The 17,774-nt window shown below is 46.0% G+C and overlaps 1 protein-coding gene across 4 annotated transcripts in view; it reads left to right on the plus strand.

Moving 5' to 3' along the window:
• Window positions 1–16,802, plus strand: part of TDRP (testis development related protein) — a 56,727-nt gene extending 39,925 nt beyond the window's left edge. For 2 of the 4 annotated variants that reach the window (XM_059909445.1, XM_059909444.1), the window contains exons 2-4: window positions 11,895–12,078; window positions 12,196–12,299; window positions 14,094–16,802. In XM_059909445.1, the coding sequence (XP_059765428.1) occupies window positions 12,049–12,078; window positions 12,196–12,299; window positions 14,094–14,439 (480 nt within the window). In that variant the 5' untranslated portion in view covers window positions 11,895–12,048 and the 3' untranslated portion in view covers window positions 14,440–16,802. The remainder of the gene's footprint in view (window positions 1–11,894; window positions 12,079–12,195; window positions 12,300–14,093) is intronic. The other 2 variants (XM_059909442.1, XM_059909443.1) reach the window with 1 other exon arrangement.
• Window positions 16,803–17,774: the final 972 nt, after the last annotated feature.

Below are 17,774 nucleotides of genomic sequence, written 5' to 3' on the forward strand. Positions count from 1 at the left end.
TGTCCCCACCAAGGAGCATTTCCACAGCAGACCATTGTACAGAATGTAGTTTTCAGAGCAAGCCACGTGAAGCCTTAGCTGTTTCTCCACTTAGTCCAAGGAGTTTGCGTAGAGTTCTTTGGTGAGTGCCGTCCCGACAGATTAAGACTGTCAGCCGGATGGATGCAGAGCCCCCGGCTGCGGAGTGGCTGCCTCTGGTCGGGTTCAGTGCAGGGAACGGAGGGCCCTCGGCTCACCCCAGCCGTCCCTAAAGCTCAGTGCACTAGTGGGGGAACCGCTGTGTCCCTGCGTTGGGCAGAGGGAAGGCACAGGGACACGGTCAAGCCAGCACGCGTGCCTCACTCTACCCGGGACGGGGACAGGGAAGGGCGCAGGTGCCTCTGTTACCCCCAGGTCCTCAGCAGGTGTCATCCTGCCTCTGGTCTGAAGAGTGTGCCTGAAGTGTGTGTGTGTCATCTGAAGGGTTTTCTAAATTGAGATACGGGTGATGTACGATATTATATGCGTTACAGGTGTGCAACACAGTGACCCAGCCTTTAAAGGTTATGCTCCATGTATAGTCATCATAAAATGCTGGCTGCATTCCCTGTGCTGCACAGTGTCCGATGGGCAGGGCTGAGGGCCGGGCGCCCCCTCGGCCTCACGCCGGCCCCGGTCCCCCTGGTCCCCCTTCACACCAGTGGCCGCTCCCACGCCCTCCCTCCCGTTTCTGTCTCTGCCAGCAGCGGCGGGACCGCCTTCCTCTCAGACCTCTTCACCTCGTGCATCTGTGAGCCTGTGAGGGCCCCCTAGCAGTTTTCCTGGAGCCGGAGAGCTCTAGTCTGGCAACGGGGCCTGGGATTTGGTTTCACAGCTTGACCTAGAGGCCTGGACTGGGCTGTGAAATCAGTCTCCTCCAGGATTACCAGTTTCTCAATAAATTCAGTGTTTAAACATAAAGTGGTTGTGAGTTCTAAAATTTAGAAGGGTTAGGAAATTAGGCTTTTTTAATTACATTTTAATCGGAACCTTGGCCGTCGCTGTCCTTTGGGACACACCAGACTGAGCCCCTTCCCGTGCGGGGTACTGAGGGCAGGGCCTCGGCCCCGGTTTGTGGCTTGGAAGTCATGCCCACAGCACCCACTGCCTCCAGAGTCCCCGGGCAGAGTTGGGGTGCTGAGGGGGGGCTCTGGGGAGGCTCCCGCCCGGCCCCAAGCCACCCCACACTGCCCAACCTGAGTACTTTTCACTCCGAAGCAGCTTCCCGACACGGATCCGAGCCCTTCCTGGAGAAGTGATGGCCCTCAGCCCGCCGACAGCATGACTCTGGAGTTGGGCTCTGCCCTGACACAGCGCGTGGCCTCCGGCTTCAGGCGGCCGGCCCTATGCTTTGACCTCTTTGATCCACACAAGGAAACGCACTGCCGGGCAGATGACTGTGGGGTGACAGCACTGCAGTAACGTCACCTGGTGCAGACGACCATGACACCGAAGCTGAACTCCACCCCTGCGGGTGACAGCAGTGTTTTCCTGCTAAAAGATTGGGATGCCTGACCTAAGGAAGAGTAACAATTTTTTCCTGATGTTTGACCTTAAATACCTTTAAAAAATAATTGCTTTTATTAAAGCATTCACATGCCACGGGATCTGGCCTGGACCAGTACCCTCAGGTCACGTGGCAGCCACAGAACCCACCAGAGCCCTGTGCTGTGTTCTTCCTCTTCGTCCCTTGCGTTAGTTTCTGATTTTCAGAGGTATTTTGGCATAATATTTCCTTCCCCCCATCACTGAAATGGTGCATCTCATTTATCACCGTGCAGTTTTCATGTAATTTTTCTTGCTTGGGTAAAATTTGTGTCTTGATCCTCTTTTGGACCAAGAGTTGCCCTGGCAGCCTGGGGGCAGGTAGCTCCTGCTTTCTCACAGTGCACGTATAATCAGACACTTCTAATAACTCGGTTACACACTTTGCCAGAAAAATTCGAGATGAGAAACCTGCATCTGTCGCATTTGGATAATTAAAGCACTTAAAGCTAGAGCTTTATATTTGAGGAAAAACAAGAGTAAATGCAAATGATACTGTATTTTGGTCTTTAACTTTGGGACATTTTGTTCAATATTTTAAGATTACAAACTGTGAGACCGAGTTGGAGGGATGGCAGCTTAGAGTGTTTAACTTGGTCAGATAAGGCTCTTTTTTCCAGATCCAAAGAGACGAAGTTCACAGGTCTAGTTAGTTTGCTTTTTTCCAGTTTTAGGAGATATAACTGACACACAGCGCTGAATAACTTTCAGATGTACAGCACAGTGACGACTTATATATATTTCGAAATGAGGACAACAATAAATTTAGTTTGAGGACAACAATAAATTTAGTTAACATCCATGGTCTCATAGATACAGAAAAAGGGAACATTATTTTCCTTGTGATGAGCTCTTAACAGCTTTCTCTTGACAGCTTTCGAATGCACATTACAGCATTGCTGACCGTGTCATCACGTTGCACATGGCCAGTACTTGTTTATCTTATAACTGGAAGTTTGTGCCATTTGACCACCTTCCCCCAATTCCACCCACTCTCCTTTGGTAACCACAAATTAATTTTTTTTCAAGATTCCATTGATAGCTGAGATCATATGGCATTTGTCTTTCTCTGTCTCACTTATTTTCCATAGCGTAATGTCCTCAGGTCCATCCATGTTGTCACAAAAGGCAGGATTTTATTTTTTTATGGCTGAGTAATGTTCCATTGTATATATGCCACATTTTATCCATTCATCTGCCAACGGACACTTAGGTTGTTTCCATATCTTGGCTGTTGTAAATAGTGCTGCTCTGAACATGGGGGTACATATATCTTTTTGAGTTAGTATTTTTGTTTCCTTTAGATCAATACCCAGAAGTGGAACCTGCTGGGTCATATGGTAGTTTTTATTTTTAATATTTTTGAGGAACCTCCACACTGTTCTCCACAGTGGCTGCACCAGTCTACATTCCCACCAACAGTGCACGAGGGCTCCCTTTTCTCCACACCCTCTCCAGCATTTGTTACTTCTTGTCTGTCTGATGATGGCCATTATGACAGGTGTGAGGTGATATCTCCTTATGGTTCTGATTTGCATTTCCCTGATGATTAGAGATGTTGAGGACCTTTTCATGTACCTGTTGGCTACCTGTATGTCTTCTTTTGAAAATTTTCTAGTCAGATCCTCTGCCCATTTCTACACCATATTGTTTGCGTTTTGTTGTTGTTGTTGTTGTTATTGAGTCATATGAGTTCTTCAGATATTTTGGATATTATCAGGTATATAGTTTGCAAATATTTTTTCTCATTCTGTAGGTTGTCTTTTCACTTTGTTGATGGTTTCTTTTGCTGTGCAGAAGCTTATTTGTCTGATGTCATCCCACTTATTTTTTATTTTGTTGCTTGTGCTTTAGTGGCGATTTCCCCAAAAAATCATTGCCAAGACCTATGTCAAAGAGCTTTATTTTCTTATGTTTTCTTTTAGCAGTTTTATGGTTTCCAGTCTTACATTTAAGTCTTTAATCTATTTCAAGTTAATTTCTGTGAATGGTGTAAGATAGGGGTCCGATTTCATTCTTCTGCATGTATTTGGCTGTGTGGCTTTCCCATGACCATTTATTGAAGAGACTGTCTTTTCTCCATGGAATATTCTTGGCTCCCTTGTCAAGTATTAGTTGACCGTATATGCATGGGTATATTTCTGGGCTCTCAGTTCTGTTCCATTGATCTATGTGTCAGTTTTTATGCCAGTACCATACTGTTTTGATGACTATAGCTTTATAGTATAGCTTGAAATCAAGAAGTGTGATGCCTTTTGCTTTGTTCTTCTTTCTCAGGATTACTTTAGCTATTCAGGGTCTTTTATGGTTCCATACACATTTTAGGATTGTTTCAGTTTTTTCCACTTCTGTAAAAAATGCTATTAGAATCTCAATAGGGATTGCACTGAATCTAGAGATGGCTTTGGGTAGTATGGACATTTTAACAATATTAATTCTTCCAACCCATGAACATGGGATACCTTTCCATTTATTTGTATCTTTTTCAGTTTCTTTCATCAACGTCTTATAGTTTTCAGTGATCTTTGACTTCCTTGGTTAAATTTATTCCTAAGTATTTTACGTTTTAGATGCCGTTGTAAATGGTATCATTTTATTTCTTTTTCACATAATTTATTGTTAGCTTGTAGAAATGGTACCTATTTTTGAATATTAATGTTTTAAATTTATTTATTTATTTATTTCTATTTTTGGCTGCGTTGGGTCTTTGTTGCTGTGCGCAGGCAGTCTCTAGTTGAGGTGAGCGGGGGCTACTCTTCGCTGCGGTGGTGGGCTTCTCATTGCAGTGGCTTCTCTTGTTGCAGAGCACGGGCTCTAGGCATGCAGCTTTGGTAGTTGTGGCACGAGAGCTCAGTAGTTATAGCTCACAGGCTCTAGAGCACAGGCTCAGTAGTTGTGGCGCATGGGCTTAGTTGCTCTGTGGCATGTGGGATCTTCCCGGACCAGGGCTCAAACCCGTGTCCCCTGCATTGGCAGGCGGATTATTAACCACTGCGCCATGAGGGAAGTCCTGAACGTTAATTTTGTAACCTGCAGCTTTATTGAATTTATTGATTAGTTTTAACAGGTTTTTTTTGGTGGAGTCATTAGGATTTTCTGTATATAAAATCATGGATTCTGCAAACAGAAACAGTTTTCCTTCTTCCTTTCCAATTCTGATACCTTCTATTTATTTCTCTGGCCTGACCGCTCTGGCTAGGACTTCCAGTAAGTACTGTGTTGAGTAGGAGTGGTGAGAGTGGACATCCTTGTCTCGTTCCTGATCTTAGGGGAAAAGTTTTTGACCTTTCATCATTGAGTATGATGTTAGCTGTGGGCTTTTCATCTGTAGTCTTTATTATGCTGAGGTATGTTCCTTCCATACTTAAGAGTTTTTATCATGAATGTTGAAAATTTTGTCAAGTGCCTTTTCTGCATCTACTGAGATGATTTTTCTTTCGTTCTGTTAATGTGATGTATCACACTTATTTGATTTGTGTGTTTCAACCATCTTTGCATCCCAGGGAAATCCCACTTGATCATGGTGAATGATCCTTTTAATGTGCTGCTGAATTTGGTTTGCTAGTATTGAGAATTTTTGCATCTGTGTTCATCAGGAAAATTGGCCTGCCTATAATTTTTCTTTTCTTGCACTGTTCTTTTCTGACGTTGGTATCAGGGTAATTCTGGCCTTGAAAAATGAGTTTACGAGCGTTCCTTCCTCTCCGATTTTCTGGAAGAGTTTGAGAAAAATTAATGTTAATTCTTCTTTAAATGTTTGATAAAATTCACCAGTGAAGCTATCTGGTCCTGAACTTCTCTTCATTGGGAGATTTTTAAAAATTACTGATTCAGTTTCCTTACTAGTGAATGGTCTGTTCAGATTTTATATTTCTTCTTATTCAGTCTCAGTAGGTTATATGTTTCTGAGAATCTTTCCATTTCATCTTGGTAGTCCAGTTTGTTGGCATGTAACTGTTCATAGTATTCTCTTATGGTTATTTGTTTTTCTGTGATATGAGTTGTAATTTCGTAGTAGCTTCTTATGATCCTTATATTTACATGGTATCAGTTGTAATGTTTCTTTCATTTAGAATTTTGATTTTGGTTGTTTTCCTTGGTGAGTCTAGCTAAAGGTTTGTCAATTTTGTTTATGTTTTCAAAGAACCAACTCTTAGTTTTGTAAATCTTTCTATCATTTTCTTGTTCTCTATTTCATTTATTTCTTCTCTTTATCATTTTCTTTCTACTAACTTTGGGCTCAGTTCGTTCTTTTTTTTCTACTTCCCTGAAGCACAGAGTTATGTTATTTGGGATCTTCCTTGCTTCTGTGTGAACCTGTCTCTTAGAACTGCTTTCATTGCATCTGTAAGTTTTAGTATGCTGTGTTTCCATTTTTGTTTGTCTCAAGATAAGTTTTATTTCCCCTTTAATATCTTCTTTGACCTGTGGGTTGTTCAGGAGAGCCTTGTTTAGTCTCCATGTATTCATGCAGTTTCCAGTTTTCCTCCTTACTGATGGTATATGTTGTGGTCAGAGAAGATACTTACCATGCTTTCAGCCTTCTTGAATTTGCTCAGACTTGTTTTGTGGCCTAACATACGGTCTGTCATAGAAAACATTCCATGTGTGCTTGAAAGAACGTGTATTTTGCTGTCATGCTATAGAATGTTCTGCATGTGTCTGTTAGGTTCATTTCATCTATAGTGTTCAGACTCACTGTTTCCATATTGATTCTCTGTCTGATCTATATCCATTGTTGAGAGTGAGGTATTAAATTCCCCAGCTATTACTGTATTGCAGTTTGTTTCTCTTTTTAGCTCTGTTAGTTTTGTTTTGCTTTTTTGGTCACACTGCGTGACTTGTGGGGTCTTAGTTCCCCAACCAGGGATCAAACCCAGGCCCTTAGCAGTGAAAGAGCTGAGTCCTAACCAATGGACCGCCAGGGAATTCCCTTAGGTCTGTTAGTTTTTACTTTACATTTATGTGCTCCAATGTTAGGTGCATAAATATTAATTGTATCTTTTTGATGGATTGACCCCTTTATCATTATATAATGGCTTTCTTTGTCTCTCTTTACCATTTGTAAAGTCTATTTTGTCTTGAAGTATCTTTTTCCATACATTCACTGTCAGCCTTTGTGTGTCTTTAAGGCTAAAGTGAGTCTCTTTGTAGGAAGCATATTGTTGCGTCTTGTTTTTTTAATCCATTCAGTCATTTTGTGTCTTTTGATTGGAAACTTTAGTGCATTTATATTTAATTATTGATAGGCAAGACACTTTGTTAATTTATTTCTGGCTATGTGATAGATCCATTGTTCCTTGCTTTTTATCCTGCTCTCTTTTATTGTGGTTTTTGTTTGTTTTTTGGCTGCTTTAGGTCTTCGTTGCTGCGTGCGGGCTTTCTCTAGTTGCGGCGAGTGGGGACTACTCTTCATTGTGGTGCTCGGGCTTCTCATTGCGGTGGCTTCTCTTGTTGCGGAGCATGGGCTCTAGGCGCATAGGCTTCAGTAGTTGTGGCACGCAGGCCCTAAAGCGTGCAGCGTTCAGTAGTTGTGGCACACGGGCTTCAGCAGTCGTGGCTCGTGTGCTCTAGAGCGCAGTAGTTGTGGTGCACGGGTTTAGTTGCTCCGTGGCATGTGGGATCTTCCTGGACCAGGGATCGAACCTGTGTCCCCTGCATTGGCAGGCGGTATTTAACTTCTGTTTCTTCTCCCTCTCACATTTTAGGTTACTGATATTATAGTTTACGTATTTTTTACGTTGTATATCCAAGGACAGATTATTGTAGTTATGATTATTTTTAGTACTTTTTTTCTACTTTTAAACTAGAGTTGTGATTTATGCACCACCATTATTACCATATTACAGACTCTAACTCTGACTATAAATTTACCTGTACTAGTGAGTTTTACACTCCCTTCATATGTCTTTATGATGTTAATTAGAGTCCTTATATTTTGCTGATGAGCTCCCTCAGCTTTTGTTTGTTTGGCAGAGTCCTTATCTCATTATTTCTGAAGGACAGTTTTGCTGGTATAGAAATCTTGGTTGACAGTTTTTTCTTTTAATATTTTATAACATTTTATAATATTGTATGTTAATTATAATTCAATAAAGTAAAAATTTTAATAATTAAAAAAATATTTTGAATATCATCCCATCCTCTCCTGGCCTGAAAAGTTTCTCTTAGAAATCTCTCCATAGTTTTATTGGGGGAGGGTAGTGGGTTCCCTTGTATGTAACTTGTTTCTTTTCTCTTGCTGCTTTCAGAATTGTTTGTCTTTGACTTTTAACAATTTAATTGTGTGTCTCAATGTAGATGTATTTGGGTTCAACCTGTTTGGGGTCCTTTGGGTTTCATGGATCTGGATATCCATTTCTCTCCCCAGGCTTGAGACGTTTTCAGCCATTATTGCTTTAAATATACTCTCTGTCCCTTTATCTTCTCCTGGAATTCCTGTAATGTAGATATTGTTGCTTCTGACTGTGTTCCACAAGTCCCTCTGGCTTTCTTCATTCTTTCTTTTTTTTTGCTCCTCTGACTGGATAATTTCAGCTGTCTTCCAGGTCACTGATCGTTTCAATTGTTTCTCTGTATTGTGAAGGCTAGTTTTGAAGCTCTCTATTGAAATTTTTCAGTTCAGTGACTGTGTTTTTCAGTTCTAAGATTTCTGGTGTGTGGTTTTCTTTGTTTTTGATGGTGTCTACTTCTTTGTTGAACTTCCTGTTTTGTTCATGTGTTGTTTTCCTAATTTCATTTAGTTGTCTTTGTGTTATTGTGGTTCACTAAACTTCTTTAATAGGGTTATTCTGAATTCTTTGATAGTTCATAGATATCACATTTCTTTAGGGTCAGTTATTGGAGCTTTATTAGTTCCCTTTGGTGGTGTGACATTTACCTGCTGTTGTGATGCTTGATTCCCTACATTGTTTTCTGCACTTTTGAGTGAGTGGGTTCCTCTTCCAGACCTTATAGATTCTTTGCTAGAGACAGTTCTTGACCAGCTTAGTTTGGGTTTCTGGACCTGTCAGCTGCTAACGTGCTTGGGCCGATGGGGCTATGCGTGTTTACTTTGGGGCAAGGCCACTGTCTGAGCCCTGGGCCCTGAGGTCGTGTTGGGTGGGGGAGTTGCTGCTGGCTGACAGTGTTCAGACAGGTTGGCTGGCTTCTCTGCCCAAGTGAGACTGTAAGAGGGACTGCAGGGGCCTGGGTTCTCTGGTTAGGCTTCACAAACAGCCAGGATGGGACGCTATCCTCAGCAGTAGAGGGGGCTGTGCATTAGCTTCCGTGCCCTGGTGGGGCAGCAGGGTGGGCCTCAGGGTCAGCCCGGCTCAACGTTTGGGATCCCAAATCAGACTGGACTGTGCCTGAACTCCCTGGCTAGGCGGGGCTACTGGTTTTGCTCTGCAGAAGGGAAAAACCTCAGGCTGTGCCCTGCACTCAGCTGCCACTGTAAGCAGGGCTGCTGAATAGACAGCACCGCCTCCTGTGTGCTCTGCCCAGGGCCCCTGGACAGGTGGGCTGAAGGCTGTACTCAGCTGTGGGCAGGCCGTGGATTGGTTTCCCCTCCCAGGAGCAGCAGATGGTAAGGCTCTTTGTGGTCTTGACTCAAGCTGACCCGTGCCCCAAGTTCCCTTGTCAGATGGTGCTGCTGGCTTCGCTTTGTGGGTGATCAGCTCTGCCTGTTGGACTCTGGTTGGCAAGGCTGGGAGCTTTACTCAGCTGTGGGCAGTGCTGTGAATTCACTTTCTGCCCAGGCAGAGTGGGAGGCCCGGAGATCCCAGTTGGGCTTTGTGCTCACGTGGGGCAGTAGACGAGGTGTGACAAAACCCTCCCGCTAAATTGCTCCAACAGAACGAGTTTTGGTAAGTTATGGATGACAACTTTCTTTCTAGGATTTCATAGATTTTCCTCCCATGGGGCGTGAAGTACTTTTTTCAACTGAGTTATGGGCACAAGGAAAAGTAATTCTTCCTTGTTCGGAGCTGAAATTCACTTTCTCATCTCTTTTGGACAGCTTCTTGGGTACCGCTCAGAGTTTCACAGCGTATCATGTTTGTCTTCATTTTGGGGCCATCCCTTTCTCCCTGGCTCTCATCTCACTTATAACGAATTTTTTACCCCTGGCCCTTCTGACTGCAGGAAGCATTTGAGTTTGTCACCTCTGCCCTCTGAGGATGGAAACTTCCTCACCCCACACTGCGAACGGCACTTGCACTCCACACAGCCCACGGTTCCAGTTGAGCTCAGGAGCGCTTCCGTGTCCATGGGCACCCTTCATGTGGCGCCTGTGGAGGGCAGCCTCCCTGAGATCAGGGGCAGAGCCCTTGGGCTGGGACCTGCTGGGTGGCTGCAGTCATGTCTGTGGGTGACATCCCCGTGTCCCTCTCGGGGTACAGTTCAGGTGTAAACGTGGGCACTGCAGGCAGAGCAGGTTTGTCAGTGAAGGAGCGGTCTGGCTTTGACACATTCTTTTGGGATCGTTAAGCCTAGTGTGACGGCCACGCTCCTGTAGGATGTGCCTGGCCCAGGGTGGGTCTCCCTCAGGCTGCCAGCCGGCCGTTTGCCCCATGCTGTACGTGAGCGCTCACCACTCAGAACTCCTACTGCTCTGTCTGTAGATGTGCCATCACTTGTCACTTAGTAGTTATCTGCCAGCAGAGAGAGGTTTTCGCACCTGGTCTCTCTGATTTCTTCCGGGTGCTGTGTCAGCTGTGACCTGGGACGTCTGCTCGTTGGGGACGTGGAGCCTCGCTCTTACGTCACCTGGAAGGTATTGCCAGCCCTTGAGTGACGTGTGGCAGCGGGACAGGTGTCCTGAGTCCCCACAACCAGAGGCCTGGATTCACACGCTGGGGACAGATGTGGCATCCGAGGGGGTGGGGTCACCTACAGGTTCTGAGCCCGGCCGGACTAGGGGCACCAAGGCCAGCCCGTGGAGAGAGAGGCGGGAAGAAGGCTGCCCTTCTCGAGGGGCAGCGAGGTGGAGACAAGCCTGGTGGGCAGTGTCCAGTGGGAGGTGTGGGTCTGAGGTTTGTCAGAGCTCAGGGTCTGGCATGGGCCCTTATGCCCTCCACGGAAAGGTGGTGGGTGACACCCAGAGAGCTCTTCGCCTCACGTGCATCCCTGCACCTGCCCAGAGGGCGAGCACATCTGTGTTTCCCAATTACAGGTGAGAAGAAGCTGGGAAGGGAGGGTTTAGAGGCAAAGGAGAGGGGAGAAGGGGGAGAGTGCCCTAAGCCGGTGACACGTTCCTGCAGTGTGGGCCTCCTGGACTGAAGGGCACAGGTGGTTTGTGTTGAGGTTTTTATTATTTTAAACGTTTTTAGATGCTCCTTTTGGTGGTGGTTTTATCTCTAGTTTCCCCCAAGCTCTGGGGCCCACATCTAAGACTTCCCATCTCATTTAGATCATCTCAACGATTTGTAGTACCATCTCAGTGACCTGTAGTAAGTTTCTCCTGTAGGCTACAGAGTGGTTGCCCTAGAACTCTTTCTTTCCCCCAGTTTTATTGAGAAGTAACTGACACGCCTCACTGTATAAATTCCACACGTGTAGTACGATGCTGTGACTGACGTACGTCAGGAAGTGATGACCACGCTAGGGTTAGTTACCACCCATCATCTCGTGTAGATACAGGAAAAAGAAGGAAATAGGTTTTTCTCCTTGTGATGACAACGTAGGATGTACTCTATTAACAACCTTGCTGCACAGGCAGAGAGTGGGTTCCGTCCAGATCACTGCAATAAAGCAAGTCATGCCAAGTTTTTTATTTCCCAGCGTGTATTAAAGTTGTGTTTATGCTAGATTGTAGTCTGTTAAATGTGCAGTAGTATTATGTCTTTAAAAACGTAGACACCTTAATTAAAAAATGCTTAATTGCTAAAAAAACATGCCAACCATCATCTGAGCCCTCAGCGAGACATAATCAGCCCTGGAGGGGCTAGTGCGGCAGGGTCGCAAGCTGTTTGTTTCCTGTTCTGTGGATGGTCTCACACCAGTGCTCGCTTGCGGCCTCCTGGTTCAGGTTTCAGTGCTGCTGCATTTTTAACATTTCAAAGCATTTAAAGCCAGGTCTGCCCTATGGGAGATGCCCTCCTCCATCCCCTTCAAAGAAAACCAGCTGCAGTTGGTGTGATTTTGGGCTCCAGGGACATCAGAGTGGCTCACGGTAAAGGCACTTGACACGAGACTTCTGGAGATGTACTTCCTTTTCTCCATTCCTCCCTTATTACTGTATCTCTTTGAATCTAACATGCCAGGCGTTAATTACATCCTGATTCCAGAGATGAAAAAGTACAAAATTATTTGTCTTAGAATAAACAAAAACGTGTGGTTTCTTCTCAAAGTCCACCTGGAGGTTGGTGCAGCCCCCCACCTCGTGTCAGGAGCCCCACCATCCCGACCTGGTTTGGCTGAAGTGTGGTCAACTGATCGTCCGTTATTAAACGTGGGTGGGTTTACCCACTGTCCTCACTGGGTAACGGAGATTACCTGCAACTGATGGGAAAAGTTGGTGTGCGGATACGGCAGGTAAGGAAATCGGTGCCAGCTTCTGTGCTGAATGTCAGCCCCGCAGTTACTGCCCAATACGGCTGTGACCTGTTTATTTACTATGTCAGATGTGCTCTTTTCTTAACCTTTTATTAGGTTCAGGGAGCGAGTTTCCGAGGCTGGAAAGAAGTGACTTCGCTGTTTAACAAGGATGATGAGCAGCACCTGCTGGAAAGATGTAAATCCCCCAAGTCCAGAGGGTGAGTAGCTGCTGTCCGGACGGCGGCCGTTCCAGAGGCGGTGGAGAGCAGGGCCGTGTGCGGGGACGCTGAGGGCTTCCTTCCCCGTGTGAGGAGACAGAAGTGAGCTGTACTGATTTTGACAGTAAGCACTTAGAAAGATTATGGAAAAGTGGAAAAAAAGCTTCTCTGACCAGCTCTCAAACTTAACAGTAAATAGAACTTATGAGTCTTAAAGCAGCTTGTAGCCATGGTTAAGGTGTGTAGTCGTTTCAGAAAATCAAGAAAAAAAACCAGTTAAAAATGCAAAGATTGATTGTAAACTGTAAAAGATTTTAGAAAATTGGGGCTTCCCTGGTGGCGCAGTGGTTAAGAATCTGCCTGCTAAGGTAGGGGACATGGGTTCGAGCCCTGGTCCGGGAAGATCCCACATGCCACGGAGCAACTAAGCCCGTGCGCCACAACTACTGAGCCTGTGCTCTAGAGCCTGCAAGCCACAACTACTGAGCCCATGAGCCACAACTACTGAAGCCCATGCACCTAGAGCCCGTGCTCTGCAACAAGAGAAGCCACGGTAATGAGAAGCCTGCGTGCCACAATGATAGAAAGCCTGTACACAGCAACAATAACCCAACACAGCCAAAAATAAATAAATTAAAAAAAGAAGATTTTAGAAAATTGAATATATTTAAGCTGACAGTGCTGCTAGTTTATTATAAATATTTTGAAAGTTTAAAAAATGTATTTAGGGAGTTCCCTGGCGGTCCACTGGTTAGGACTCTGCGCTTTCACTGCCGTGGGCCCGGGTTTGATCCCTGGTTGGGGAACTAAGATCCCACAAGCTGTGCGGCATGGCCAACAACAACAAAAAAAATGTTTTTAAAGATGAAAATATAAATTCAGTGACAACCTAGTGGAATTGCCAGCAGCAGGTGACTCCTGGTTGAGGCTGACTGTAGAGAGGCTTCTCCTCCGAGGACCGGGTGCCTCGGCAGCACTCATGACCCGCCAGCACTGTCTGGCCCTCCCCTGCCTCTGACCCCGTGGTCGTGACCTCACGCGCCCTCTCTGCAGGGACTGTTTAAGTCGGTCCTCCTGGATGTCAGGGTGGCAGCTCACGGGGGGCCTGAAAACACGCCTGTGTCCTGGCCGCTCAGTCCAATTAAGTGAGACTCTGAAGGGCTTGGGCCTGGACACCGGCGTTCTTGCCCCTGTGTCCTGGCCGCTCAGTCCAATTAAGTGAGACTCTGAAGGGCTTGGGCCTGGACACCGGCGTTCTTACCCCTGTGTCCTGGGGATGCTCCCGGCAGCCAGGCTCGGGGACCGCGGCCAGAGCCCTGAGTCGTGCGTGAGCATCTGCCTCCACAGTCGGCCATGTTTTCCTCAGAGTGCACAGCGCTCTGAGCTCTGAACGTCGGAGGCTGCAGCTCGGAATAAACCTGTGGAAAACTGACGTGGTACATGGAGTAGCCCCCGTTTCTGGATCTGGACCTGGGGCTTCTTTTCTCAGGTTTGTTCAGAGACAAGCTCAGCCTTCCGTGTGGCCTTGAGACAGTCCGCTTTTTTCTCTTCTGAGAGTGACTTTGCATTTTGCCAAGTGTGGTACCTTAAATACAGTGTTCACAAGTTTCCCTAATCATGTGTAGTGACTGATTTTTCCTTATTAATATTAATATTTCAAGTTGTACACATAGATCTGTGTGAGCTTTCCAAACAAAACTTTTTTTAAAAAGAACCTTTTATTTTATAAAATAAACACAACTTGAGGCTCTGAGATGATTGATCACCAACACTTAACTCTTCCGTCTCCTGTAGAGCTAACTTACGATTAAAAGAAGACTTGAAGACGGAGAAGAAGTCTGGATTTTGGGACAATTTGGTTTTGAAACAGAATACACAGTCTAAGAAACCAGACGAGATCGAAGGTTGGGAGCCTCCAAAACTTGCTCTTGAAGACGTGGCAGCCGACTCGGGTGACCCCATGAGTGACCGTCTGTCTGGGCCGGGCTGGGAGGAGGACGCCAGGGGCTCCACCAAATACACCAGCCTGGCCGGCGCCGGGAACAGCTCTCGCTGGAGCCTCAGGTCAGCGGGGAAGCTGGTCAGCATCCGTCGGCAGAGCAGAGGCCACCTGACGGATGACTGGGAGGAGCTGGAGTGACGGCCCCAACTCCCGCGTGTTCGCAAACCAAAATCTGCCTAATTTTGCACCTTCGTATCTCATTTCATTCAGATTCCTAGAGTTTGCTGTATCATGGTGTTTTTTTTAGTAGAGTATCAAGTTTGGTCTTTCCCAGATGAAAAGTGCAGAGAATCTGCCCTGTGCCGTTTTATTTGGACTCTCCTCTTCAAATGCTTACTTAGGAAATTCCTCGGTGGACACAAACAGGGACCACACGTCGACTGCCTTACGTGGAAACGTCCTCCTGTCGTCCACGTGTTGCTGAGACTGGAGGGCGTGAGGTTTGCTGCTGTCTGGGAGAAGCGCAGTGGTAATTTGCATTTTGCCACAAAACCGTCTTCCTGTGTCCTCGGTTGCAGTTCTTTGTTCCGTGGCTTGATCCCTTTCTCTGCATGTAGCACATACGTGTAGTCTGTGACACAAGAATGTAGCAGCTGCGCAATTCTCTTCTGTTGCCAGAAACCTGCAATCCAGGTGTAAAATGAATCTTCCAAAGGTGGTGTTACATTGTGTTAACTCTTCTTTTGTACTAAATTTTAAAATATGCAAGCGGAATAAACCCTGGAGAAGCGAAGGCTGTATCTGATCAGCGTGAACACACTGTCTGCAAACGCATCTTCATCTCCAGCCTCCCGTGAGCGCATTAGATGGTGACAGTGGTTCTTACCTTGAGGTTTTATTTTTACTTCTCCTGAACTTTTAAATATTGATCTTATTTTCTTCTAAAACTTTGTTCTCCGTTTTTGATTGCAGATTAAAGAATGCTATAAAGCATGGATCAGTTTTAGTAACTTGACACTTAATTTTGTTTGGAAAATAATAACTCCCTCGTTAAGAGTTAAAACTGTATGTAAAATGATGAAAGTGCCTCTCTTCTTTAACACCCAGGGTTTTGTTTTCCCAAATGAGAGACTGGCTGGTTTGGGCACGTCACTGAGGCGTCTCGTGTGTCTCCAGACTTGCTTTCTGTCTCCCTGATAGACTGGCCCCTTGGTCGGGTACCCGTGCACGTGTGTCCTCAGCAGGACAGCTCTGATCCCCAGGAGTACGTGTCTATCTCAGGTCACGGTGGCTTCACAGAGAAGGTATAGGGGTTTTTTGGTTAAAAACAAAAACCTCCAGTTACACTGTGCATTCCTCTCTTTAAAAGCCACTGTCCTCAGTGTTCATTGAGCAGTTCTGTGCTGTTCCACGTAAGGGGGTGTCATTTAGCATTTCTGTGGACTCCGGGGGGTGACACTGTCTGCCTGTCATCTGTCATTTCTCAATCAGTCATCTGTCTATACTCTTGTCATCTCCAGCCATCTATGTACAATGTATACCTGTCCTCTAACCATCTCTCTCTCTCTCTGTCTACATAGCGTCCATCAGTCATCTATGTCCATCTTTTTCTGAGACAAGAAGTTTACTTCACTGAGCCTTGAAAGGGGGGACATGTAAGTGGTGGTGAAATCCAGTTTGCGTTAGAACCTTGAAATGGTTAATACTGGAACTGAAAACCGCGTTTCCTCAGGTAAACAGTTCAGTACATAGACTGTAGTCCTTCTCCCTAAAGAGACGCTTGCTGTGGCTGCAGACGAGCTCCAGACCGTCATTCACGCGAGGATTTTAAAGCAGGAGCCGCGGGCTTGCCTTGGGCTAATCCTGTGTTGAGGTGCAGGGACACAGACCTCTTGTCCAAGGCTCTGGGCAGGGAGCTCGGTGTGGGGATGGGGACAGCGTCCCCACCGTGGGGAGCCTGTGCCCGTGTGCTGTGACGCTCAGTGCCTGTGACACACCCATGGTGCACAGCCGGTAGGACAGCCCTTCATACCATTGTTCCTCAAAACCAGACCGGGGTTGGAATATGCACATAAATCACACTTACCTACAAAGATTAACGTAAAAATGAATTTTTCTTCTGTTGTATCTGATTAAACGAAGATAACTATGTGGGTTTTAATATAAATATTTATTGGTATGCTTTGGGGGAAAGATATTTTTTCTTGATAGAATTTACCGAAGCATCTTTGTTTTGTTCACTGGCTGATGAGAGAACAGGTTTGTTTGAATTCGGCAAAAACATAGCTTCTCTGTGTGAAGAGTGAAGTGTCTGCTCTTTCGACTGTCGTTTTTAACAGGAAAGCGATTGGCTTCAAAGAAGGTTGAATTCATCCTTAATGCTGAGGTTTTTTAAAATAAAAACATGCTTTATATACTCTGTTAGTTTGCACGGTTACTGGCATCTGCTTCCGGTGACTCAGTCACTCAGAGCTGATGGCACCTGTCTCGACACCTTCAACCTCATTTAAGATGCCAACAAAATGTGTAGACTCATAAATAAACGACCAACTTCAACCTCAGCTGTCGGGATGTATCTTTTGTGTATTTGAATGGATGCTGTTTGGGAACAGCAGGCGCTGCACCTGCCCTGCCCTGGGCCCTGCTTCTGATTTCACTGCAGTGACTTCACGAGTTAGAGCCTGAAGCAAGCCTCCCCTCAGCACCCAGCTGATAGGAGTACGTTCTTTACTTAATCATCTTCGTCTTGTAAAAAGGTTTCCATCTGTTTTTCCTAAACAGTGGCCTCTTCTGGAGAGAAACCCTGACCTCCCTTAGGGACTGGGTGACCACGATGCCGTCTCAAGCCAGGTGACACGTCCGAGTCCCACCGCCTTCCTTTCCCGTGGTGTGCGTGTTTCTGCCTTTCCCTTGCTGGTCTCCTGGCCTGTCCCTGCCCTCGTCCCCTCTTCTTCCCCTCCCCCCCACCTCACCCACTCCTGCTCCCGTCCTGCTCTACACCTGCCTCTGGGGGCGTGTGGTTCTGCTGGTGGCGTCAGACCCTGAACCTCAGATGCTCACTCACGGATGTACGTCACCAGATATTTTCCGACTGTTGTCACAGGCCAGGGGACTTTCTCTTCTTTCTCCCCATTTACTTCTAGCCATTCATCTACTTTCTAGTTTTTATGGTTCTCAGTTGATATTTGATTGAAGGGCAGAACACTATTTAATAAGCTTTAAAGAAATGAATTGGCTAAAAATTTTTTAACTTTGTGATAAAATAGTCCAAAGGGGGTACAGATGGTGCTGAATGACTAACCAAGGGACCTGCTGCTGCCACTGCTTTCTTTTGGCAGAAGAGTGGTTCTGGGTGATGGAGGCGGGGCAGGAACGCCCTCCGAGGGGGTGCCCTGAGGACAGGCACCGGCACTTCCTAGTAGTTGCCGCTTCACCACAAGGGTCTGATGGGGCTGCGACCTGCACGTGACGCTGTCATGGTGAGTGCGTGTCCCCATGGCTGTGTTCTGTCATTTGTAATCGTGGATACAGGA

This window comes from Balaenoptera ricei, chromosome 21 (assembly GCF_028023285.1).
Source record: "Balaenoptera ricei isolate mBalRic1 chromosome 21, mBalRic1.hap2, whole genome shotgun sequence".
Classification (NCBI taxonomy): domain Eukaryota; kingdom Metazoa; phylum Chordata; class Mammalia; order Artiodactyla; family Balaenopteridae; genus Balaenoptera; species Balaenoptera ricei.